Raw genomic sequence first — 25,357 nt, forward strand, 5'->3', positions numbered from 1 at the left:
TGTGCAAATGTATTAAAAAAGAAAAACTGAAATATCACATGGTCATAAGTATTCAGACCCTTTGCTGTGACACTCATATTTAACTCACATGCTGTCCATTTCTTCTGATCCTCCTTGAGATGGTTCTACTCCTTCATTGGAGTCCAGCTGTGTTTAATTAAACTGATTGGACTTGATTAGGAAAGGCACACACCTGTCTATATAAGACCTTACAGTAGTGATGGTGAGATGAAGCCTCATGAGGCATCCAACCACTTCAGCCAATTGGTTCGAGAAAGGGTTCATTACTCGAAGCTTCACGTGAACACGAAACCACCTACTGGCCAAGTGTATAATGACAGGCAGCTGGATCTGAACCACATAATGTGATGCATTGAATTTTTGTGTCTGTTATGGCTGTTGGGAATGACTATGAATTACAAAAATGTATGACCAAATAATTTCTGTACATAAATTATCACATATGTGCATAATAAAATATCTTTTGAATGTATTCTGTGTGTGTAAATTTTCCCAAAATGGTAGTATCATATGATATGGCAGGTTGTGTAATCATGTTTTTCTGTCACTTTAGGAAAATGGCATGGGCTTAAGCAGGCAGAGGACAGTGGAAGTGCTTGTGGAACTAGGAAGAGGGGACTGAATATGCTTGTGTAACTTGGACAATGATGTACAGGACAGGGGACATTTTATTCATTTTTATTCAGAAATAACAGTTTCTCAACAGTTTTTGGTTTTGTGGATGTCCACATGTCAGAAGTAAGGCTAACAGCAGCCACCTTTTCCACTTTAGCCTTCTCCTTCTCCTTAGCTGACTCATACTTGGCCTCCACCATGGCCTTCAGAGCCTCAAGGAAAAAATATATAGTGCTGAACTGTGAGACACAATAAAGTACTCATTTGTTTCATGCATGCACCCATACATACCTGCCTTGTAGGGAGGACATAATTAGGATCCAGTTTGGACACAAATGCCCTGAATCCAACATCATCCACAATACTGAAGGGCTGTGTGTCCTTCACTATCATGGAGACGAGGGCTTCATCCAGCTCTGGTTTTCTGGTGGCTGGTTAAAAGAGAATAAATACAGTGTCTGTTACCTGTCTTTATTTGCACAATAAACAAAAGTGAACAGGGAAAAATTGTGATGGTGCATTTGTAATATTGTAATGACTTACCTTGGCTGGGTGAAGCTCCAGTTTCCTCCTTATTCTCATGCAAGGCACGGTAACGCCTCAGCATGGATGAGGTGTTGTTATTGTACCCCAACTCCTTGGAGCACAATAAACACCTCACCTTTGAATTAAATAAGAAACTGTGAAAAATACAGTTCTTGATAAGCAAACCTAATGTGTCTGAAATAGAGTTAGATTTAGCTTATTAGGAGTTATCAAATCAAAGTGTTCCCACGCAGGGGAAATCCTCCTCTTCCTAGCTGGCTCCATCTTATCACCTCCTTCTCTCTCTCCTCCTACATCTCCTACTATCTCTCTCTCTCTAATCTCCAAACTATCTCTCTCTCTCTCTCTCTCTATCTATCTCTCTCTCTCTAAATCTATCTCTCTCTCTCTAAACTCTCCAAACTATCCAAACTCTCAACTGACCTCAACTCTCCACCAACAACCCACATTTTGAATGAAGCCTGAGAGGTTTATATTGCTGTCAAACCTCCTGGCAAAATCTGAACCACTTCCCGAAGCAGTCACGTGGTACAGCCGGGCAGCGAGGCTTCTGACGTCATCATTTTTGGCTCCTCCCCTAAATGAAGCAAGCTTCGACACACGCTTCGAGGAAACGCCCCCTCCATTACTCGACACACGCTTTGAAGCGTCGGCACATCTCGTAACATCACTACCTTACAGCTCACAGTGCATGTCAGAGCAAATGAGAATCATGAGGTCCAAGGAACTGTCCAAGGAGCTCAGAGACAGAGTTGTGGCAAGGCACAGATCTGGCCAAGGTTACAAAATAATTTCTGCAGCACTCAAGGTTCCTAAGAGCACAGTGGCCTCCATAATCCTTAAATGGAAGAAGTTTGGGACGACCAGAACTCTTCCTAGACCTGGCCGTCCAGCCAAACTGAGCAATCGTGGGAGAAGAGCCTTGGTGAGAGAGGTAAAGAAGAACCCAAAGATCACTGTGGCTGAGCTCCAGAGATGCAGTAGGGAGATGGGAGAAAGTTCCACAAAGTCAACTATCACTGCAGCCCTCCACCAGTCGGGGCTTTATGGCAGAGTGGCCCGACGGAAGCCTCTCCTCAGTGCAAGACATATGAAAGCCCGCATAGAGTTTGACAAAAAAACACATGAAGGACTCCCCGACTATGAGAAATAAGATTCTCTGGTCTGATGAGACCAAGATTGAACTTTTTGGCGTTAATTCTAAGTGGTATGTGTGGAGAAAACCAGGCACTGCTCATCACCTGCCCAATACAATCCCAACAGTGAAACATGGTGGTGGCAGCATCATGCTATGGGGGTGTTTTTCAGCTGCAGGGACAGGACGACTGGTTGCAATTGAAGGAAAGATGAATGCGGCCGAGTACAGAGATATCCTGGAAGAAAACCTCTTCCAGAGTGCTCTGGACCTCAGACTGGGCCGAAGGTTCACCTTCCAACAAGACAATGACCCGAAGCACACAGCTAAAATAACAAAGGAGTGGCTTCGGAACAACTCTGTGACCATTCTTGACTGGCCCAGCCAGAGCCCTGACCTAAACCCAATTGAGCATCTCTGGAGAGACCTGAAAATGGCTGTCCACCAACGTTCACCATCCAACCTGACGGAACTGGAGAGGATCTGCAAGGAAGAATGGCAGAGGATCCCCAAATCCAGGTGTGAAAAGCTTGTTGCATCATTCCCAAGAAGACTCATGGCTGTACGAGCTCAAAAGGGTGCTTCTACTCAATACTGAGCAAAGGGTCTGAATACTTATGACCATGTGATATTTCAGTTTCTCTTTTTGAATAAATTTGCACAAATTTCTACATTTGTTTTTTTCTGTCAAGATGGGGTGCTGAGTGTACATTAATGAGAAATAAAATGAACTTTTTTGATTTTAGCAAATGGCTGCAATGAAACAAAGAGTGAAAAATTTAAAGGGGTCTGAATACTTTCCGTACCCACTGTAAATTGTGATTTTTGTTGTTGTTGTTGTTCTGTGCATTTCTTATGAATGGTGGTGGTGGGGGGGGGGGGAGCGGGTGGTGATATCATATACTTTACCTCTATGCAACAAATCAAGATTAAGAAACATCTCAGTTAGTTAATACTGTAATGTGTTTTGAGTGTTACATTCTTAATACATTAAACCCTAACATAATTATTATTTTTTTAATTCAGTCATGAGGGATATATTTACATTTAATTATTTATTATTTTACTTGCGTATAAAATCTGAACACCAGTCTGTCTAAATGGATCCATTAATCCACAATGAATCCTGCAGTCAGTACGGACTGCAGCCCCCCCAGACAAACAGCTCCCTCTTGAGTTGAGAAATGATCACTGCTTTGACTGCACTGAAAAACAAACCTGTGACTCAAAGAGTCAACACGTTCAAAAATGTGGACCAGTGAATTTTCATGTAAAGCCGAACAAATTTTGACCTAATATACATTTTCAGTGTTTTGTAAGCATTGGGGCAAAACTAGCAGAAATTTCATTTCGGTAACAGCAATTTATTTTAGGCCACGGCGATGATTTAAATGCCAAGTAAAAAAAAAAAAAAAAGAGAGCAAAGTAGTTAAGAGGGAAAATTAATTCCAGGAAATAGCAAGCATCACACTCGTTCTCAAGAGATTTGTTCAATTGGTTCAATGAACAAAATTTTATTACATCACAATAAAATAACAAATAATGAATTTGATCTGATGCAATAAATAGTGTGGCCCTAAAATAAAGACTTTAATATTATAAACACAAACAGATCCTCTTCCTCCATGTTATTTACTTTAATATTTCCTGCACCCTGCAGCACTGTCAAAACAAAACCTCATCAGCCAGCAATTAAGAACAACAAAATCAGGGACGAACCAGGAGCGAGCAGTCGTGTGTGTGTATTTGCTTTGTGCCTTTTATCCGAGGCTTTCATCACACGGCAATAGAGAGAGCAAACCTGAGCGGCAGATGTCGGCTAAATCCGACCGCTCAAACACGCGTCTCCACCTATTCATCTAAAATCAGGACTTGAGCTGCTCCTTTGCTGAAGCTGTCAGGCCCAAGCAGGAAGTCAGTGATTGTACTTCTATTATATTACACATGAATGCTGGGGGAGGGGGGGTAACAAGCCTTTGAGAGGCCTTTGTGTTTACACAGAGGAGCAGTATGTTGTCATTAAGCAATGATGGGAAGGCATTCTTAATCCCCCTGGCTCTGTATACAACCGGCTCTTCCTTTTAATCATATAGAAACGTATTGAGTAATCAGTCACAGGTAGATTTATTTATCTAATATACTGTCAAATTAGTCTCACATTCTCTCTTTAAAGTAAATTCACAGTTTCACAAACCAGCAGTGGTTTAATTTTGTTTTTAATAACTACAAATTAGATACAAATCACATTGTTGTGAGCCTTTTCCGAAATCATACCACTGTAATGCAAACAAGGGTAGCAGCTATGGACACCTACAAAATAAATCAAAAGCTTTAGCCAAATCACTGTGGAGGATGTACTTTCGCACAGTTATGAGTGATATTAATAAAGTATTACAAGAAACATCCCTGATAGCTGAACACAATGTAAGAATAGTTCAGTAAGAATGTTGGATTTCTTGTAAACAACATTTTAGGTCGAGCTCATAATATAAGCAGACAGACTATCCACTGAGCCAAAGTTACCTACTGTTAAATCTTAGTAGGCGAGCACTTCATTGAGAAGACGATGAGCATAAACCGTCACTTTAATACAAACTATTCACCGTGGGGTTGGTGATGAGAAAGATCTAATGTCTTTATTGGGAATTTTTGCAAATAATGACAACTTCTGCACTATTTTATTGTACATGACTGAGAGCGTTACTCGACTGGAACCTTCCAGACACTTCCACATTTCCTGTGACCACACAGAACCGCTCTGGTTTAATCCTATTACATGTCGAGCACAAAGGAAAATAAGAGGTTTATGTCCGGGCTCCTCACAGACCGAATCTCTTTCCCTCGAGACGTCAGGAGAGTGACACATTTGGCTACTTTGACATCGGTTCTTCATAGCTTGCCCCGGAGTCTTTTATGGTGAGCTGAAAAAAAGGAGCAGACATTGATAATAGGATTGTCTGTGAGGGCTGAGGAGATGCTGATGGTGAATGAAGATGGGGTGGATGACATAATCCAGAGATGGGTGAGTAAACAATATTCTATTGCTTTACACAGTACACAGACTCACTTATCCCAGTGATACTGTGGGGGGTATGAGCATCACATGAGAGGAACCTTTGATGGGTGAAGTATGAAATCAATCAAATAATGAGTTGCTAGCATCAACGCACACGTGTGTTCCAAATGACATACTTCCGGTAGTACACTAATAAATAGTGCTCTCATACATTAGGACTCTTACTTGTGTAGTGCAGGAATTTAGTGTTGTTTCAAATCGCACGCTGCTGTTCTGCACTGACCGGAAATAACCTCAGCATGTGAATGCATCACCAGCCAAAATATCTGCAGCTTTAATTACTTTACCCAGAAATCAACGCGTTTTTGTGACCTCTGTTTAACACACTCAATGAACACTGATTCTTCGGTCCAGCAGCAGTCGTGAAAAAGAAAACACTTTTATGTGGTGTTCAGGAACAGCTGCAGCTTCCTCAGACGGCTTAGTTTGAAAATGCTTAGCCCCGCCCCTTTCTCTAAGTAGCCAAGATGGCACGGTTTAGGATGTCACACCTCTTTTTTTGGACCATGGGCATCATCCTGGTACTTATAGTACACTGCATGTTTCTGTACATGACAGTATGAACGAACTGATGCACTCAAAATAGTGAGCGTTATTACACAAGTACGCCATCTGGAGCACGGGACAGGACTGGCATACTGGTATCTAATGCCATCTTCCTCACTCACTACCATGACCTTTAAGAATAATACAAAATGAAAATGTCAGGAAAAAGTCTATTTAAAAAAAAAAAAAAAGAATTGTTTCTCATGTTCTATTCTGAGAATATACAGAGAACATGCTGACATCTAGTGAGAACAGAGAGGTGTTATAAGTCAATTTATATTCCTGTTTCTAACATAAACCCAGCTTAATTAATACTGTTTATCAGACACAGTAAAAGATACGTGATAATCTTCCATTCCTGTATTTAGCGAAATATTCCAGCAGAAGAACTGAAGCCTGAGGACTACCAGCAGTTCATGATTTTGGGATCTGCCTGTCTCGATGAGGGTGACAGTGAACAACTCCTGAAATTCATCCAGGATGAGAAAAACCAGGTATTTCTGTTCCACCGCCAACACAACTGAGAGCACGAGACCGTCTCCATCCTCACTAGCACTGTAGCAGTCACGCCTCACAGAGGTAACAGGAGATCGACAGTGTTGATCTGTCCTACGGCACTGAAAGCGTGTCCACAACAGCCACGTACCTACTGAAGCGAACAGCGGCAGCCACTTCCCTGCTACACAACTATGCTAAACACTAAGATGCAGTCACTCCTCGGTGTGGTCCTGACCTGAAGGTGTGGAGGGGAAAAACAAGCAGATATTCAGTCAGATTTCTCGCTCCACTGATAAACCCTCTTCAATACGGCGCTCCTCTAAGTGCCCTTGGCTGTCCCAATCTCTCCACGCTTCATGCAGTTGTGAGTAAAGCTGACTTTTAGAAGCACGAATCATCTCCTACATCCTTCCTCTTTCTGAGGCGAAAAAACAATCTCGAGGGGTTCAAATGATTGATTATCAAATGAGAAAATCTCCGGCTTTCAACATGGACATCAGAGAGTAGACTTAGAAATGGAGCGAGATATAAGCTGTGCAGGGCAACGCAATTTCTTCATGATGTATTTATAGTGAAGGAAATGCAAATTACAACAAATTACTCAGTTCTATTGAAAAGATATACTCTTTTGACAGACTCCTCAATGTTTTACAGACAGTCATTTTCAATGAAAGAGGCATCTTACAAGAACTATCTACCTATAAAAACTGCTGACATGTTCATTATGTTGCCAGTATAAGACAAACTTCCTCAGACTTGAAAAAACGAACTTAGTTCTCATTATAGAGAAAAATGGAGTCAAACATATTGCTCAGCAGGTCAGCTGAATGTGCAAGAACACGAAAAGGTCTTCAGGGAAGTATACAATTCAACATACAGATTTTTTTTTTTTTTTTTACCAATAATAAATGTTTGATGAATGAATACTACTTGGGTTTGATTTCCTTTCAAACTAATATTTACCCTCAAATTTGCATCCAAATTACATAATTCTTTCCAGGCAACTGAACATGATCTAAGTGTTACCCACGACAGCAAGTCATGGTAGTAAACTACTATCAGACATCGGTGTGGGATGGCAACTTGTCTTGACCTGAGCCATCCAACATCTATATTCAGAGCTCCCCCTCAGATATACATTAATTCAATTAAACTTTATTTATATAGCACCAAATCACAACATAGGTTATTTCATGGCACTTAACACATTAAAGTCCTTACAGCAAGACTTTACAATATTATACAGAGAAACCAACAATTCAACAATTCCAACATAAGCTAGGAGGGAAAAACTCCTCTTTAAGGGAGAAAAACCTCCAACAGAGGGAAGGAAAAACTCCCTCTTGACAGGAAGAAACCTCCGACAGAACCAGGCTCAGGGGTGGACGGCTATCTGCCTCGACCAGTTGGGGTGAGAGGAGAGCAGAGAGAGAAAAGGACAGCATAGAGATAGAAGAGAAGAACTGTTGGTGGAGACGATAAGCGCAGAGCAGAGACATGCAGCTCCATGACGGGACATCTGGAAAAGAAAGAAGAGAAACTACGTGAGTGAGGGAACTGAATGGAGACAACAGATAATAAGAAGAAGATATGGGAGAGAAGAAGATGGTGAGGTATGAGTCAGTTAAAGAGTAGGAGGAAAGAAAAGAAGCTCAGCATGTAACAAGGTCCCCCAGCAGCCTCGGCCTATAACAGCATAACTAAGGGTTGGTTCAGGTCTACCTGAGCCAGCCCTAACTATAGGCTTTATCAAAAAGGAACGTTTTGAGTCTAATCTTAAAGCTAGAGAGGGTTTCTGCCTCTCGAACACAAACTGGGAGCTGGTTGGTTCCACAGGGGAGGAGCCTGAAAACTGAAGCTCCGCCTCCCATTCTACTTCTGGAAACTCTGAGAACCACAAGTAGACCAGTACTGAGAGAGAAGTGCTCTGCTAGGATTATATGGTTCTATAAGATCTCTAAGATATGATGGAGCCTGGTAATGTAGGGCTTTGTAAGTCATCAAGAGAATTTTAAATTCTATTCTTGATTTCACAGGAAGCCAGTGAAGAGAAGCTAAAACTGGAGAAATATGATCTCTCTTGCTAAATCCCGTCAGTACTCTTGCTGCAGCATTTTGGATCAGCTGCAGGTTTTTAATGAGTAATTTGGACATGCTAACAGCAAGGAATTACAATAATCTAGCCTAGAAGTAACAAACGCATAAATACATTTTTCTGCATCACGCTGAGGAAGGATTTTCCTGATTTTATTAATATTACGTAGATGAAAGAAGGCAGTTCTGGAGATTTGCTTTACATGGTGGCTAAAGGACAAATCCTCATCAAAGATGACTCCAAGGTTCCTCACAGTTTTGCTGGAGGCCAAGACAACGTCATCTAGAGTAACTAAGTGATTACAGAAAGAGTTTCTGAGGTGTTTAGGACCAAGTACAAGAACTTCTGTTTTGTCTGAATTTAGAAGCAGGAAGTTTTTGGTCATCCAGGCCTTTATGTCTTTTAGACAGGCTTCAAGTTTTACTAACTGATTAGTTTCATCTGGTTTTATAGAAAGATATAGCTGAGTGTCATCTGCATAACAATGGAAGTTGATGCAGTGCTTCCTGATGACATCTCCTAATGGAAGCATGTACAAAGTAAAAAGTATTGGGCCCAACACTGAGCCTTGTGGAACTCCATAACTAACTCTTGTTTGTCTGGAAGACTCATTGTTGACGTGGACAAACTGGAATCTATCTGATAAGTAGGATTTGAACCAGTCTAATGCAGTTCCTTTAATCCTCGTAACGTCTTCTAATCTCTGTAATAAGATCGTATGATCAATCGTATCAAAAGCAGCACTGAGGTCCAGAAGAACAAGTACAGAGACGAGTCCATTATCTGAGGCTAACAAAAGGTCGTTAGTAACTTTCACCAGAGCTGTTTCTGTGCTATGATGAACTCTAAAGACTGAAAATCTTCAAACAGATCATTCCTTTGTAAATGATCACAAAGTTGATTTGCAACAACCTTTTCAAGGATTTTAGAAATAAACGTCAGGTTGGAAATTGGTCTGTAGTTTCCTAAAACAGCTGATCAAGAGTCGGCTTTTTAAGTAAAGGTTTAATTACAGCCACTTTAAAAGCCTGCGGTACATAGCCGGTTACAATAGATAGGTTGATCTGATCTAATATGGAAGTATTAATTAAAGGGAAGACTTCCTTAAAAAGTTTAGTTGGGATGGGATCTAGCGAGCATGCTGACGAAGCGTTTGGTGTTCAGCTCCACTGATTGTGGACCCCTGCAGGTTTCGGAGAGACCCAACCTGCCCGTCCTGACACTCTTAATCACTTTTTGTTTCTTCAGTCTGGTGGATTACACTTGTTGGTTGTGTGTTTGACGCAAAGCAAGTGTGAAACTGCACTTCTTGTCGCACGCAGCTGTTTATGCAGTGCTGCATGCAAATTAGAGAGGAAGGCCCGGCCACACCAACTCGGTCGTTTTATGATTACTGAGGATACATATTGATTATTTTCTCTTCCACTTAGGGGATGGTGTCGTCTATGGGTTGTGTTCTCCTGACGCCTCTTGTGACTGAAGTAGTTAAAAAAGAAAGGATTCTCGATCCCTGCCAGGCTGTCATCACACATCTGACCAATGTAGGTACAGACAGTTTATTCCATCCCTATAATGAGACATGCTTCTTGTCTTAAAATGTCTGTTATGTTGTCCAGACCTGCAGACCTAATGACCTCCTGCACATCTTGCTTGAGATAATTGACGGCACTGATCCAGGTGCCATTTCTGAGACTGTATTAGCCCTGGTCCCACATCTACTAACAGGTGACTCAATTCTTCATGCAATGATAACCTACCCACACGTGATCAACACTTTCTATAACATCTAAAGCCCTTGCATATTGTATAAAAATGGGTAAGCTTCTCTAATGATATCCTGTTGCAAAGTTAATTGTTACATTTGCTCAAAGTATCACACTCATCATACTTGTGATTCCTGAGAAAGAGGACATAGAATAAACTATATCAAGGCAAGTCTTGTTAAGTATAATGCAAATTCTTTAAACTATGAATGCTAACATTATCTTTAAAGTATACTTTATTCTTTCATATTTTTACTTTTCTAGTTCGTTTTAAGTCAAGTATGTTGTACATCCATAAAAATCCGTCATGCAGCTAAATGGATGTGTGGAAGTTAATTGGCTTGCGAGGTGTTTCTGTTATAAATAATACAAAAGATACAAATACAGTGGACAAACTAAAAGGTCAAATGCAATTCCACTCAAAAGCCTCACAAACTACAGTCTACAAAATACGTTGAATCAACACCACACTAAAAAGGTTTCAGCAAACACAAACACATGAATGAGTGTAGGAGGTATTCCGGAGTTGCTGTATTAGACTGCATCATATAGTGCAAGTACAGCTGGTTTACTTCGTGATCAAGAAAATGCAGTTCTTAAAGAAAAAAGAAAAGTATTTGGCTCCCCCTGCTGTTCATTTATGTTAACTGACATAAATGTTTCCTTTCTTTGAAAAGTCCTTCTCCGGCTGGATGAGAGGAAGGCAGCAGGAGTGGGTTTGGCTCTGTCGGCCCTGCAGGAGCAGCTGTCCCGGCTGCCCGTGCCTTACACCCATCAGCAGGAGGAGGCCGATGCCTACGGTCTGTCTCGCTGCTGCACTGCATTGGCTGCGTTCACGAAGCCTTTTGTCGAGGAGGTGAAGAGGAAAGATGGAAACTGCGTTCCCATCGCCGAGGATGAGGAGCTGAAGACCGAGCTTCTGAAGTTGTAGGTTTCTGTCTCCACGTTTGGTTGTGTTCAGTGTGGAGTAACTGGACGCTACTAATGATGAATACAAACAGATCGACTCTCTTTACAGATCTTTAGGGTTCATTGACACTTCAAATTTTCCCTTTCCGTAATTTAAATGTACTCTTTCTTTTTTAGTAAAAGTATTTTGACCATTTAATAAAGTCTTGTTATACTCTCAAATATTAAATTAATTCAAATGAGACCTTTTGTCTTGGTTTTGTGGTTATAATGGTTTTATAACAATAAAATAGCCGTGATTCTTTTCTCCATTTAGCTGCCTGAGGAGCTTGAGAGAGCCGTTGCTCGAAGCTGAACTGAACCGAGACAGAAAATCAGCATTGTGGCTCTTTGCAGTAGAGATAATGGTAAGAACAAAGTCTTCATTTCAACCACTTTTTTTTTTTTTTTAATAAAGAAAAGTGGATCGTGGAAAAAAACCTGTAGTCCACAAAGTCACGTGTGTGCACTGCAGGTCACTCTGCCTGCCATCAGAGAGTCGCTTTCAAGGCTCCTGTTCTTCAGCTCTCTGCGTAAAAGCACCCTGATGGACAACAGTCAGTTCACGGAGTCCAGGGCATGTCTGGCCTATCTGCTGTTCGTCCAACTCATAACCATAGACAGCTTTCCAGCAGTATTCAGGTGAGATGAAAATCTACAAACTGGTACCTATTCACTGACTCACATGGCCGTACATAGCAAACCGTTTACATTGCACCGTTCCTGCCGTTCCAGTCCCGTATTTGTCCTTCAGCGCAACATGGAATACATCAACCAGCTGCTCAGTAGGTAAGGTGTCAACACAATACCAACATGCTTTTTGTTTTAAACGATATTCACAGCATCTTGTCATTTTCCCACTTTAATAGCAAAAAGGAATCCCACTTGCTCAAAGGATTGGTAAGGCCCCCGTCAATATGCAGAACAATCTCAGCCATTACAATCCACAAGCATGAAATCAGAAATGATTTGTTTTGGGCGTAATTGTGTTTTTATTTTTTTACTCAGGCACTGTTTGGAAAAAGCTTAGAGAGTGTGCCGGACAACAGCCTTCCAGTGAGTCTACTGGAGGTGAAGAGCTTCTGTTCTGTGCCACAGGTAAGACAAGCATGTCCTATGTTTTTCAGCTGTAGCAGGCGACTGAACAACTGAACACAACCTGCACCGCACCAAGCGGCAGGCAGACACAGTCAGTCACTGCAGCTGCTGATCATAGAGCAGGATTTAGCAGCAGAAGAGCCAGATATTTCTAAAAACAGTCTGAAATTCACCAAAACCATAGTCCAAATGATTTTGTTGCACCCTAACTGCCGGATGTACAAAACGTTACAAAGTGATGTCAATGGACTTACCCTGTTATTTCTGCTGCCTCCAAGAGGAAAAAACAGGTGTTGTCAAACGTTTACCACAAAATAAGCAGTTGATCTCCAGGGCTCTGAAGGAGGTGATGAGACTTCTGACTTGATAAATTGGTTGTGAATTAGATTTAAACATTTTTGAAATAGGAGGTTTTTTTTATTATGAAATATAAAGCTTTAAATATTTAGCAGCCACTGCTGTGACTACAGTTATTGTAAAAATAAAAATAAAACAAAAATTCAAATAACAACTACTGTATGAGGCTGCGTTTCACCACAGTGAGTTGTGCTGTGCTGAAATCCACAGAACCTGAGGCAACTTCTCATTGACTGCCCGATGCAACATTTGGTGAGTATACAATTATGCTTGATTAGAGGAATTTAATCTACAAGTACATGAAACGGTGAAAGGCATGCATTTGTTGGATTTTCTTTCACTGCTTCTGCAGAGAGAATCAGGACTGCATGTTTTCCAGCAGTTCATCAATAAATTAGACGCTCAAGCAAAGCACAAATTCTTCAGGTGAGAATGATCATCAAAAAAAGAAATGTTACCAAGATTTAACTGTAAACTTTACAGGTTTAAAATGAATGCACATCTTATCCGTTATGGTTGCGCAACATTTTTTAATTTTTATTTTACAGCTTCCTATTGAACACTTTCACTTTGTGGTTTCTTTTTAGAATGTATCCAGTGTGTAGGCTAATACATTTATTCCTACTTCAACTTATAACTATTGCTTTCCATCTAAAAATAACATTTCATTAATACAAAACCACTGACAGTCTATTTGACATTTATCTATATAAATATTCACATCTATATTATTTTTCTTGCTGTATTTTCTTAGTATTTGCTGCAGCTCTATCTTCTACTGACCAACTGTATAATGGTAATTAATCATGCTTCTTTTGCAGGTTCATGTTAAAAACAAGCAACCATGCAGGAGTAGAGAGTTTTATAGTTAAGAACATCAGAAATCAAATAGAATTCTCCATGAAGGTACTAAAGTTACATTAATAGTTTTATAAAGAATTCAACAAGCTCTTGCTTTTTGTATTTGAGTTTGATGTGATGATATTATCTTAACATGAAATCCATGATGACTCCTTTCTAGCCAGGAAATGCGAATGAATGGTTCTTGGGAATGGAGTTCCTCTCGTTGGTGGGACTGGTGCTATGTTTGCCACAAGGTGCTGAAACAGATCTGCTCAGCAGAATGGACAAGTGAGTAATAAGAACAAGAGTTTAACGTACAGACAGGCCTGCTTATGTGATCCATTCATTTGTTTTATTATTTTTTTTTAATCACTGTACCTTATTAACATTCTGATTAATTAAGTTAAGTTACAGACTTCTGAGGCTACTTGCAATTTGGATCTCCTGTTTAGATTCAAAACAGATACATCCAGATTGAGTTGAAAGAAATGCTCTGTTGTTGTTTATCCAGGATAATGGAGAGTCTGAATCTCCTACGCTTTGTGCTCATCAGAGACAAAGAACTGAGGAACAATGTAGGTCAGCCTAATTCATCACTTGTCTGCCATTCAGCCCAGACCACGCTGCTGATCGACTCTTCCTTCTTTCAGAAAGGTGTGTGGGAAGAGTTGTGCAGAATCAAAGACGAATACCTCAAAATGCTGCGTGTGTGTATCAGCATATCAAGAGGATATTATTCCGCTGAACTGAAAGCACTGAAGGAGGATCAAAAGCTAAAGGCAAAAGGTAGGAACTAGCTGCTGATACGTGCAACACATTTCATTGAAATAATTTTTCACAAAGGTTCGATAGTCTCATTTTATAACATCATCTATCTTTATTGTCGGCCAGAAGCAAGAGATGCTGCCAGATCCACCAGATTGGTCAAAAGCCTCACAGTAAAACATGAGAAGGTGTCCAATATGTCCCCAGAGATCCAGCACCAGGTACAGAAACTTTTCCAATTAATTTTTGTTTTGGCTTTGAACCCTGTATGAATCATGAGCTGACTACTGCCGTGTCCCTCAGGTGTTGCAGAGTGCATTGGTAACATTTGACCTGATGGAGAGTCTGATAGTCCGTATCGAAGAGATCACAGAGGAGAAGCTGACCAAACTAAACTGATTGTGTCACTGGGTAACTTTCCTGAATACACAATTAAAAAAAATAAATCTGTTTGACTGATTGAGGAAAAGCATGCACTGAATAGTAGGACTTTTTTCTATGCCAAAATTGTTGTGAAAAACAGAAACAAACTGTAAATTGAATCAAATCCTTTGTGTTTTCACCACGTGAGGCTTGTACCCGTCAGCATCAAATCAAATAAAACAAGTTGAATCCCCTGCTGACCTTCAGAGTATGTCTCTTAGCATTTCCCACACTGGACTGCTTTCAATAATGTGAGCCCGAGCCCGAGACATCCGGTCCCGGATGCTGTCTACATGGGGCTTACTGGTGGCCTGCAGATAAATGAGTCTTGGTTTAATTCATTGTATCACAACGGACGAGATAGCTTTGGTTTCTATCTTTACCTTGGCAATGGTCAGCATTGCTTTGACAACATCGGCGTGGTTTCGTACAGGCAGGATCCTGAGATTGCTGCCGAAGAGTCTGAAAGAAAAAAAAGTGACTTCCTCCGTTCTTGAAAGTTGGACTGGACAAATACATCAAAATCTTAAAACTGCGATGCCTATGTGACCAGAAACATGGTTACCTTAGAGGTTACACCCCGACAGTTCACCTGGGGAAGTGAGTGACTTTGTAAGCCATTTATCTACCTGTGCTGAATCAGAGCCAGTGTTTCCAGCTCCTTTTTCCCATTGAAGGGAGCATGTAGGAGCACAAAGCAGTTCCGGTGGACTCGCACAAATTTCTGTATCGTCTCAATCAGCACTGATTCCTCCAAAGGCTCTGGGAGGTCTTGAGGCTCAACCAACAGAAATGCAGTACCTAGCCGATAAGTTACAAATGTCCCAAGTTATTAATGCGAACATTATATTCAGCTAAAGACAAAATGGCTTTACTTGTGTGAGGCTGACTCAGGCCACAGCATCCATTACAAACACGCTTGTGAAGAACTTTTAAAGTTGGTGTTTTTGAGAACATTTAAAGATCCAACAGCAGCTTCTCCAAGTGCTTGTGTAAAGGTGACGTGTCCTATAGGGTTGGTATTAAAGGAAGGAAACAGAACCGCTTTACCTGACAGAGGGAAAATAAAGGCTCCGGACCCAACACGGTCTGAACATCTGATGCGGTGCTGCTGTGAGTTGAGCATCCTGTAGGTATCATGGTTCTGATGAAATAAAGAGAATTAAATCAACTTTAGCTTCTTCTTATTAGCTTAACACCTTTTTTTTTTTTTTTTTTTTTTGGTTTTTGTTTTGGTGGTAGTTGGGTTAGCTACATAGCTAGCAAACGGACATTCTTCACGTTATTAAAAACAACAGCTATCAACATATTTGACCGTTATTAACCCCCCTAACAATACCTGAAGCGATGTGCTCACTATAATTGTCGTTTTCCACGGCGGAGTCGCTGCCATCACCTGCTGACCAGTGTCCTGATAACTTCACTCTGACTGACAAACAGCTGTTCTGTTGGAGGTCGAGTCAGCTGAGGGCGCGCGAGTCAACCGGAATGCAGCACGAGCGAGGTTTTTTTAATTATTATTATTATTATTATTATTATTTATTTTTACATGTCGTCAGGAAGCCGCTAGAGGACGCTGTGATATCACTTTGTTCTCACTTTTATCACGTTGTTTTAGAATAAAAGGTTTGTTTTTTTGTGGCTGAAGATATTAAAACCAAATAAAAGCCTACAACTAAGATAACATCTCTGAATGCACTGCAGATTAATGGTTAATATAGCCTACCTGTCTGCGTCTGTGAAAGAAGACTGCACCTTTTTCATGGCATTTACAGGGTAACTTGTCATTTAAGGGCAATCACAGGTCTAAGTGAGTACAATGGTGGAAGAAGTACAGACTTCACTTAAGTTTAAGTATTAATACAGCAATGTAAAAATGCCTCATACAAATTAAATGTCAAGCATGAAAAACCTTAATGGGTACAAAACTACAGTAAGAGCAGAAAAATATAGTTAAAATATTAAAGTAAAAACGTCCTGGTTGGGTCCCTCGAACGGATATATTCTTATATATAAAATCATCACATGATGAGAGGCATGTTACTGTCTTCTCTGCTGGAGGCTAAGCAAGTTTGAACTACTGGACGTGTAAAATTGCCAAGTAGACAGGTTGTTGTGTGATGTAGAAAAAAAGCCTACCGTAAATGGAAAATTTACAAAATTACAAAAAAAAGGACAAAGCTTGACTTGATCAATGTACAATGTTTGTGCCCCCAAAATATTAGATATGTATGACAAGACAATGACAAACACATTTCACCCTTTTTTTTTTTCAGAAACACAAATCTTTATTTTCGGTGTAACATTAAATGCAAGCCAGGAGGCCAGTATAATTTTTCTTTAGGAAACTTCAGTCAACCATATTATTAGAAGACTGTCGAGAAGAATTTCTGCGAGAAATCTTTTTTTCTGAGTCTTAATCTTTTCAAGAGCTTTCGAAAGCCACACCATTTAAACAGTCAAACATACAAAAATATCAGCATGCACAACAGCCCATTTGTGTCAAGAAACAGTCCTGTAGGGGCATAATGGAAGTACAAATAAACTGCCGCAAAGACCAAAATGACATAAAATGAGACAATGAGATTATAAATTATAATAAATTAAGACAAAGTCAATGGAACGGCATTCAAACGGAAGGCGTCAGCTGTCTGTCCGGCTCTCGACTCAGTGATGCGTTTCCAGTTCCACGATGGTCCACTCCCCCTGTGGAGATGCAGCGTCTTCTGGGGAGAAGCTGGTCACAGTGATGCTAGTGGAGGAATCCTCCATGGGCGAGATGAGCTCTGCCCAGCGTTTGAAGGTCTCCTTCTCTGGGGACAGGAAGGCCTGCGAGTCCAGACAGTCCCGCGACAGGGATAGCGTCTGCTTGATAAGGTATTGGGCCAGGTTGAGCTCCTCAGGCACGGGGTTTATGATGCCCAGGTTGGACTCGTGGTCTGAGAGGAGCTGCCTAAGCAGGCTCCAGTCCCGCTCTGCAAACTCACTGCTTTTGTCCCCGTCCCCTCTTTGCTTTTCTTCCTCCGCCTGCTGTTTAACATTCCTGTCCTTGTCCGAGCAGTGCTCAAAGGCTTCTCCCACATCCATCTCGTAAATGGGAGAGAGGGCTTTGGATGGTCGGCGGTCATGTTTGCAGGTTTGATCCGATCTGTCACAACCACTGTCCCCTAAAAACAATTGACAATACTGCAAAATGACAAACTGAAACACTCCTCCACAGTTCTCTTTTCATTTCAGAGACTAGTCACTGCCTACTAAAATAAAACACAGCTAACTAAAAGTTTACCCTTAATGCAACTGTGCCCTTTAAAAAAAATGAGTTCCATAGGGATGTCAGTCGAGGGAAGCAGTGATAACGATGACCTCATCATGGTCAGTTAAATGGTAATACCATTACCTACATCCATTTTAAACTCAGTAGTTCAAATTCACCCAGCACTCCAAATACATGCATGTATGTCAAAAGGGTAGACAGTTGCTTTAAAGGTAACGTACAGAGCAATGCTTTTCTGAATGCATCTCTTTATCCACCAGTTCAAACAAAGTAAGCCATGCATTGCCAGCACCAGTGAACTTTTGCGTTTGTCAGGAAGGAACCAGTGATATGTTCTGAGTTTTACGTGCAGGTCTCTGAACAGGCAGACCGAATATGAACAGACTTCAACACGGTCACGAAAACCTAAATGCAAGCAGCAGTGCTTCACTTAGTAGCACAGAAGATGGGCACACCACCATGTTTCTTTTGACATTCTTTGTGTTTTCTATTTTTAACATTTCCAAAATGGCATACGATGACATAACTCATCTCTATTTTGTTCTATTTATGTTGGGAAAAAAAATAAAATAATAATGGACATGTTTGCATCGGGATAGACCCTCTGTAACGGTGCAGCAGGATTTCTTTTTCTGAATATGATAGTGAAAAAAGAGAGACATGGCAGAACCATGATGGCTGCTTAGGACACACATCACGTACTTTATAGAGGAGGCTACTGACACTACACAAAACCACAAAAAAAAGAACAAAGGCTTATTGCCAACAAAACACTTTTTTTTTTCCTAAAAAATGGGATAGCTACGTATCTAGACACAAGTCTATTGGGTGTGACAGGAGGTAATGGAAAAATCAAACAAAATCATACACAAAAATAAAGGATGATATGGGGAATGAAGTAATTGTGATAATAGCATGCATGTGTGCAGTACAAAATAAAATTACAAAAAATAATACAAAAAAATAAATACATTCAGGAACAGGTACATTCTTGAATACAAATAAAGTGAAACCATAAGGAGATGCAAGGGAAACGTTACCCGGAATAACAAGCTTTTCTGAGAAGCAGTGGCAGTTTTGTGTGTTTCTATTTTGGACAAACATTTTGTATATTTGGTTGTTTTTTTTCTTGTCAGGTAGTCAACTCTCCACAAATGTGAAAAAAATCATTTCATGCTTGTAATTTATCTGAACACAATTAAGGTGCTAGATATAACATTTTAACATCAACAAATCTTAAAAAAAACAAAAAATCAAAAGAAAATCAGATGTTACTATAATTACTGTGAACAAAAACACCATCACGAAGAAGCCACCAGCATTAAGTGATGCCACGGTTCATATTTATGAGCCACAAAGTCCCTTTTTTGTGCTTCATGGGAGGGAAGAGGACGAGTTTATGAAGCTACAAGTTTGTGTTTCTCAACACAGCGAAGGTGAGAAGCCAAACATATTTATTCTTTACAGTGAATTGAAAGAAAAAAAGCAACACACATGAAGCATCAAAAAGAAGAGACATGCTGAAACAGCATCTTCTGAGACCAGTGCTGGTGAGGTTTATGTGGAATATCATAAGTTGTATGACAGAACATTTTCTCAACAATGGTGTAATTGCATTAGTAATTATAACAATACGTCAAAAATTCAGTCAGCAGTGAGATACTGATGTTAAAATGTTGTTTATAGCACCTTCAACTGTGTCAAATGACCGATGGCTTAGAAAGGCCAAAGACTTCTCCACTGCATAAAAGAAATGGCAAAAATAATATATTTTTTTGTATGTACATAAAAGTGCATCGGTAGAACTATTTAACAGGCCTTGTCACAAGGCAGATTCTTTTGGACAAATACAATTCTATGATCAGTTCTTTGTGAAATGTACACTGCTTTCCCCGGTTGTTGTGTAAACTGCTTAAACGCCTCTGACTGAAGGTAGTTCAGTTGTTTCGAATGTAGAATCAATTGTTTTAATGAGACTAATTTCCATCTTTAATAAGATATTGATGTTGCAAATTCAAATTTTCAACAGCTATACAGTCAATGGGCTGAGACGAGAGCACGTTTTTAGCTATGGAATTATGATGACCACGGATTTCATTTGAATTTGAACTTTTTCTATTAGTTGCAACTCGTGATTAAACTAGTGTGCTCAGTAATATCCTTTTTATGAAGGAGGGTGGGTATTTGCGGAAGTAGGTAAGGTTTAGGAATCGGAGCAAAGGAGCATGAATCTTTTGGGGTTTGGAGTTTGGAGAGATAAGATGGGTTTGGATTCAGGATCTAGGAAGGGTCCGTACATCATACATTACCTGCTGGAGATTGTGCAGCATGTACAGGAGAGTCCCCTGTCTGCTGAGACTCTTTTAAGTCTAGATGTAATTCAGCTTTCTTGCTTTCTGATGGATTGGTGTGACTTTTGCTCATTCCTCCGTTGTACTGTTCAGTGTGCCGCAGATCCAGGTGGCACGGGCGCTCCTGGGGAGGCAGGTCCCTGGGGTCGGAGTCCACGGGATGACAGCTGGACTTCACTCCATCCACCCGGATGTGATTATTCTCCTCCTGTGCGGTGTCCTCGATCTCTGTAAGGAACACAGAGGACTTTCCTTCCTGTTCCTCCTCCTGCTTGTTGTGCTTCGTATCTGTATTTTCAGGATGGTGTGGCAGGTGGTTCTGTCGGTCACCGGAAGGGGCGCGAGTCGACTGAGGAACTGTCGAGTCAGACTCAAACACATCGCAGGGACTCAAAACATCATCTGGCTGCTGAGGTGGAGTCTGGACGCCGCCTTCTTCTGAACCCAACTCTTCACACTCGTCAACAGAGAGCAGCACCGACCGGCGGAAGTTGGACGTGGACTGGTAGTCGAGTTGGTCGTTCTCCTGGTCCACGACGTCGTCATCGAACGCCAGGTTGACAATCCCCTGAAAGAGGGGCGAGGATTCGGTCGGCGGCAGTGGAACCTCACCTGGGATCACCTCAACTTCCGACCTCTCATCTTCAGTCTCCTCTTCATCGTCATCTTCCTCTTCCTCCTCAGAGGAGAAGAGCTGGTGGTCGGGGACGCTTTTCAAGGTCAGCGTGGCCTCGACTTCTGAGTGCTGCTCCTCCTCCACCGGCGCCTCGTCTCTCTGCAGCCAGGAATGAGGACGTCGTCTAACTCCCTCCTCCTCGCTGGTCGTCTCTGCCTCTTTCCCCCGCAGCCGCACCTCCACTCTCAGCCCACCCCCGCCTTCGTACATCTTTAACTCTTCTGGGGTGCTGGTGTCGCTACTACTGCGACCCAGGAAGTCGTGACAGCGCATGGTGCCGCACTTGGACACACCTCTATCGTTGGAGCAGTCGTCGTCTTGTGAGCCTCCGGCGTCGTAGTCCTCTGAGCGGGGCTTGATGTCATCAGAAGAGGTGGTGTGTGTGCTGGCGGTCTCGGACTCTGGGCTGACCTGATGGTGGATGCCGCTCCAGGAGTCCTCTAAGGGCGTGTCAGTGCTTCCCACGCTGCAGGGGGTGTCGATGGGGCGCTCAGTGTCTCTTGGGGAATTTGGTGTGCTGACGTGAGAAGAGATGACACTGCTTTGAGACTGTTTCGCTTTACTCCCTTCAGTCTGTTTGCCAGCCTCTGACTTAGCGGATATGACGTGGGGGATGTTGTTGGCTGCCGGTGTAACACTGCTCTCATCTCCTGCGCCAGCAGTGTTTCCGGACTGTGTTTCAGTCTCCTGGAGACTCTGGTTCGGGCTTGATTGTAGATCCAATGACTCCGTTCCACCCTGGATTGTTGGCTGTGCGCTGTGTCCTGCAGGACGGTCAGTTGGCTCTGCCTCTCCAATATCTTTTTGCTCCACAGCATCACCAGAGTTTTCAGTTGGACCAAGCTCTGTTTTGCAGTCAGATCTTTTTAAATTCACGACCTCTCGTCCTTTGGTTTCTGATTTCTTGGAGGCAACAGCAGCCGAGGTTTTGGGGGATCCTCCAAGTTTTGGTGAGGCTTTCTCTGTAGATAATTCAGTCGTAGTTTTCGGCTTTGGTCCAGACTTGGGTGCAACTGCTGAAGATTGCTTGGAAGGGGCTGAAGAGCCTTTTGCTGGTTTAGCACTGGATTTTGCTGAGACTCCAGTCGCTGAAACAAGTTTTGCGAGTTTCTTTTTCGGAGTTTCACTGGCTGCTTTGTCTGCCGCCGAGGATTTCGACCCATCCTTGCTGTCTTCTTTTCTGGGGGAAGCTGGCTTTTTCATAGACGTTCCATGTTTGGAGACTAATACCAAAATAAAAGTAGAACAGGATATTAAAACTTTGATTAATTTGACCAGCCATTAACTATAGCCGACCTTGAGCATCTCACCATGGTGGTCCGGTGTGCTTCTTCCCTTGGTGTCTGCTCTTGCTGCTGTCACTTTCTCCGCTGCAGCAGTCTTGGCTTTGCCTGTTTCTCTCACACTTGACTTATTGGTAGGACTGTAATTGGTCAAACAGGCAGGCAAAATCATTAGACAACAAAGTGACAAATGATTTCTCCCCAATATCCCATTCAATTAATACCTCTGGCTCCCATCATCACAAAAATATTCATGAGAAGAGCAGCAAGGAAAGTACATGAATTAATATTTAACACCAGCAGGGGGCAGTGATGTTTTTTCCTCCCATTTTGTCAAGGGCAGCTTCTGAGACATGACCTGATCAATGCAAAGAATTTCAACTTCTTACTCATATCCAAGTGAAGGGTGTCCTTCCCCGGCTTTTAACAAACACTGACTTCATAACACAAACAGGGCAGATTCTTACGAATTGAGATTTTCTCTGTGCTCAAGGTCAATGGATTTTGAAAAGCCCCTCCTTATCTGATATCTCAGAGCGAGTTCACTCAGTTGAGTGGTGAAAAGATCTACCTTCGATGACCACGATTATTATTAGGTTTAAAAATATTTATAAGGTGCAAATTATTAGTTTTGTTTGAGGAGAGTTTAATGTTAAAAATGCTATCCAAGAACACTTCAACATTACACCCCTAACATCATTGTGCTAGATCACATGAATCCAGAAAAATAAAAAACAATTATTAAACTACATGAATGGGTTCCTTTACAAAAGAAACCAAACCAACAATGCAACAAATATATCCTGAATTAGGCTATCAGCTGTGTATTGCTTGCCTCACATGGTTGCTTTCTGGGGAAACATTTCAATATTAATTTGCTCCTCGGATCGACGGAGTTTGTAAGATGCTGACAGTGAAACAGATATTTTTAACATCTTTGAAGTACGGATAAGAGGCTTGTCAGGATATGCAACCCAGCTGCTTTTATCCTGCTGACAACTACACGTGACCTAAAATTAAACAGGTGATCCTGTGCTGCAGCACCCATCTCATCTGACATTCACTTTACTAAACATTCAGTCTTATGCCGTCTGTTTTGCTGTCTTGGCACTGAGTACAAGTAGGACTGATCATAGAAGACCTGCAGCGGGATGCATGCCACTGAGATGGACTGCAATGAAACATAAAACTCGTCAGCTCATTTATTTTTTTCTGTCTTTATCATTTTTACTGATTTGCCTGCATGTGTATTATGTAATAATGTTAAATTCTGACAGTCTGTCTGGATTTGGATTGTCATAATCCCTATTTGGTTCACTCAGTTACTTACTTAGTTTTTGTCCTTCTGATACATCTTCAATATTCTGCAAGTTGCATGTAAAGTTAAAGACTCCGTATTCCTATGGCAGGCACACTTCTTAGTGGTAAGCAAAACTGAATTCATTTGTCTCAGTTATGGGTTACACAGGAGCATTGTTTATTCACAGTTGTACAATGTTCTCTTTTTGATGTTGTTTTATGTACTGGTATAAACCAAACGCATGCAGGATTGTTGACTTACTTCCTGAACACTTCAAGAGAATCTTACAAAACCTCACTTGACTTACACAACAAGCCAGTTGTTCCACTGAGCATTTGATTGAATAATTGGATTGATACAAACTGTCATGCGAAGGAGTAAATCTCACCTGCTGGTCTTTGTTGTATCTGATCTCTGAGGAGGTTTTGTCAGTGGGGATTTGTTTACTGCCTTTGCCTGGTGTTTGGGCTTTGCACCTAAAACAGAACACGAACCAAACGCACAGCAAACTTTGAGAAAGAGGTCTGTCGCGGCAGATAGGATTGAAAACAATCAAACGAGGCAACACGTAGGTATTTTCCATCCATGCATTTATCCAAATATCTATCCATCTCTCTACAAAGTACATTTAAACAGTTCCAGGACTGTTTCCTGTTGCGCACAAATGCAGCGCAGCACAATAATGCACACAATAATAGTCATGAGAAAGTAACATCTCTTCATCAACATTAGCACCTTTGTCTCACACCCTTTCATGACCATTGGTATGTGCACATTTATGATTTCATGAGCACTGTCATGTTGTTGAACCCAGGTCCACTGCGCCACAGTTCAGGTCAAATGCACTGAATGGTTTATTGACCTGACGTAACTTCTTTACTCATGAAACACAAATGCCACGAAAAACACCTCGCCCGGCTCATTGCGTCATTGCCGTTGGCTTTCTGAAGCATTTGAAGGGTTTTCGAAGCCTATTTCTTGAGTTTGTGACAAAATTTGATGAGCGCTCTTTGCTTAAGTCCATCAGGAAATCCCAAATGCACATAGACCAGTGGTTAGAAAAAAAACAAAAAACATCCAATCATCTATCTATCTACCTATCTACCTATCTGTCTATCCATCTACCTATCTGTCTATCCGTCTACCTATCTGTCTATCCGTCTACCTATCTGTCTATCCATCTACCTATCTATCTGTCCGTCTACCTATCTATCTGTCTGTCTGTTTATCTACCTATCTATCCGTCCACCTACCTACCTACCTACCTACCTACCTACCTATTATCCACCCGTCTCGCCATCCACTCATCTATCCATCCATTCATCCCAAATAAATTTCAGTGTCGGAGGTATACTTAGTAAGATAGTGTAATGTGCCTTACATCACAGACATTTAGTCCCTTTCTGAGTGGAGCACAGGGACACGTGCTATGCTACTACTAGCATGACTGACAGCTAAGGCCCCCTTGAGCCGCGAAAACTAATATCATATGGGAATCCTGCACCTCTCTGAAGCTATATTCACCAAAAAAGCTCAAAGTGATCAGTCCACCGTGTGCGACAGCTGTAAAGGGCTTCGACCTCTGCTGCTCGTCTGATAGCAACAGGCTGCCAAGGACAGCCACATGTGCTTCTGTTTCCTGATGAATCAAAACTCATACGTGACACTATCCTTGTCTTTCAAAAATCCCTCTTGGCCAAAGCATAGCATTCATCATACTAATTAGTCTGCAGGTCCTTTCATG

The 25,357-nt window shown here is 41.4% G+C and overlaps 3 protein-coding genes across 8 annotated transcripts in view; 1 reads left to right on the top strand and 2 right to left on the bottom strand.

Annotated features, from left to right (window-relative positions):
- Nucleotides 1–5,284: 5,284 nt before the first annotated feature.
- LOC138624080 (glomulin-like) lies at nucleotides 5,285–14,705 on the top strand. The gene is made up of 18 exons (XM_069703965.1): nucleotides 5,285–5,339; nucleotides 6,308–6,433; nucleotides 9,963–10,073; nucleotides 10,149–10,257; nucleotides 10,973–11,222; nucleotides 11,521–11,611; nucleotides 11,719–11,885; nucleotides 11,979–12,032; nucleotides 12,113–12,143; nucleotides 12,252–12,341; nucleotides 12,909–12,950; nucleotides 13,051–13,124; nucleotides 13,520–13,604; nucleotides 13,720–13,829; nucleotides 14,053–14,116; nucleotides 14,192–14,327; nucleotides 14,433–14,527; nucleotides 14,610–14,705. The coding sequence occupies exons 1-18, from the start codon at nucleotides 5,292–5,294 to the stop codon at nucleotides 14,703–14,705; spliced, it is 1,779 nt and encodes a 592-aa protein (XP_069560066.1). The 5' UTR covers nucleotides 5,285–5,291.
- A 170-nt stretch (nucleotides 14,706–14,875) lies between these two features.
- On the bottom strand, nucleotides 14,876–16,177 carry LOC138624079 (protein SPO16 homolog). Its single transcript, XM_069703963.1, has 5 exons — nucleotides 16,069–16,177; nucleotides 15,780–15,873; nucleotides 15,359–15,530; nucleotides 15,113–15,191; nucleotides 14,876–15,040 (listed from the first exon to the last, which is right to left on the bottom strand). Exons 1-5 carry the CDS (start codon nucleotides 16,120–16,122, stop codon nucleotides 14,933–14,935), a joined length of 507 nt encoding a protein of 168 aa, XP_069560064.1. The 5' UTR covers nucleotides 16,123–16,177; the 3' UTR covers nucleotides 14,876–14,932.
- An 823-nt stretch (nucleotides 16,178–17,000) lies between these two features.
- The window catches only part of btbd8 (BTB domain containing 8), a 28,081-nt gene continuing 19,724 nt past the window's right edge, over nucleotides 17,001–25,357 (bottom strand). For all 6 annotated transcript variants that reach the window (XM_069703970.1, XM_069703968.1, XM_069703967.1 and 3 more), the window contains 4 exons: nucleotides 24,002–24,089; nucleotides 22,341–22,453; nucleotides 20,313–22,253; nucleotides 17,001–17,896 (listed from right to left, as the gene is read on the bottom strand). In XM_069703970.1, coding sequence (XP_069560071.1) covers nucleotides 17,397–17,896; nucleotides 20,313–22,253; nucleotides 22,341–22,453; nucleotides 24,002–24,089 — 2,642 coding nt within the window. In that variant the 3' untranslated portion in view covers nucleotides 17,001–17,396. The remainder of the gene's footprint in view (nucleotides 17,897–20,312; nucleotides 22,254–22,340; nucleotides 22,454–24,001; nucleotides 24,090–25,357) is intronic.

The sequence above is a fragment of the Brachyistius frenatus genome, unplaced genomic scaffold (genome assembly GCF_029030835.1).
Source record: "Brachyistius frenatus isolate BFR_SWC_R1_liver_20210118 unplaced genomic scaffold, ASM2903083v1 Contig_49, whole genome shotgun sequence".
Classification (NCBI taxonomy): Eukaryota; Metazoa; Chordata; class Actinopteri; family Embiotocidae; genus Brachyistius; species Brachyistius frenatus.

Coding starts and splice junctions, on each gene's coding strand:
- LOC138624080 (XM_069703965.1), top strand. CDS start 5,292: ATGCTGATGGTGAATGAAGATGGGGTGGATGACATAATCCAGAGATGG. Junction 10,074..10,148: donor TCATCACACATCTGACCAAT/GTAGGTACAGAC, acceptor TATGTTGTCCAG/ACCTGCAGACCTAATGACCT. Junction 12,342..12,908: donor GCTTCTGTTCTGTGCCACAG/GTAAGACAAGCA, acceptor TGAAATCCACAG/AACCTGAGGCAACTTCTCAT.
- LOC138624079 (XM_069703963.1), bottom strand. CDS start 16,122: ATGGCAGCGACTCCGCCGTGGAAAACGACAATTATAGTGAGCACATCG. Junction 15,531..15,779: donor CTTTATTTTCCCTCTGTCAG/GTAAAGCGGTTC, acceptor CTTATCGGCTAG/GTACTGCATTTCTGTTGGTT. Junction 15,192..15,358: donor CTGGCTCTGATTCAGCACAG/GTAGATAAATGG, acceptor TTTTTCTTTCAG/ACTCTTCGGCAGCAATCTCA.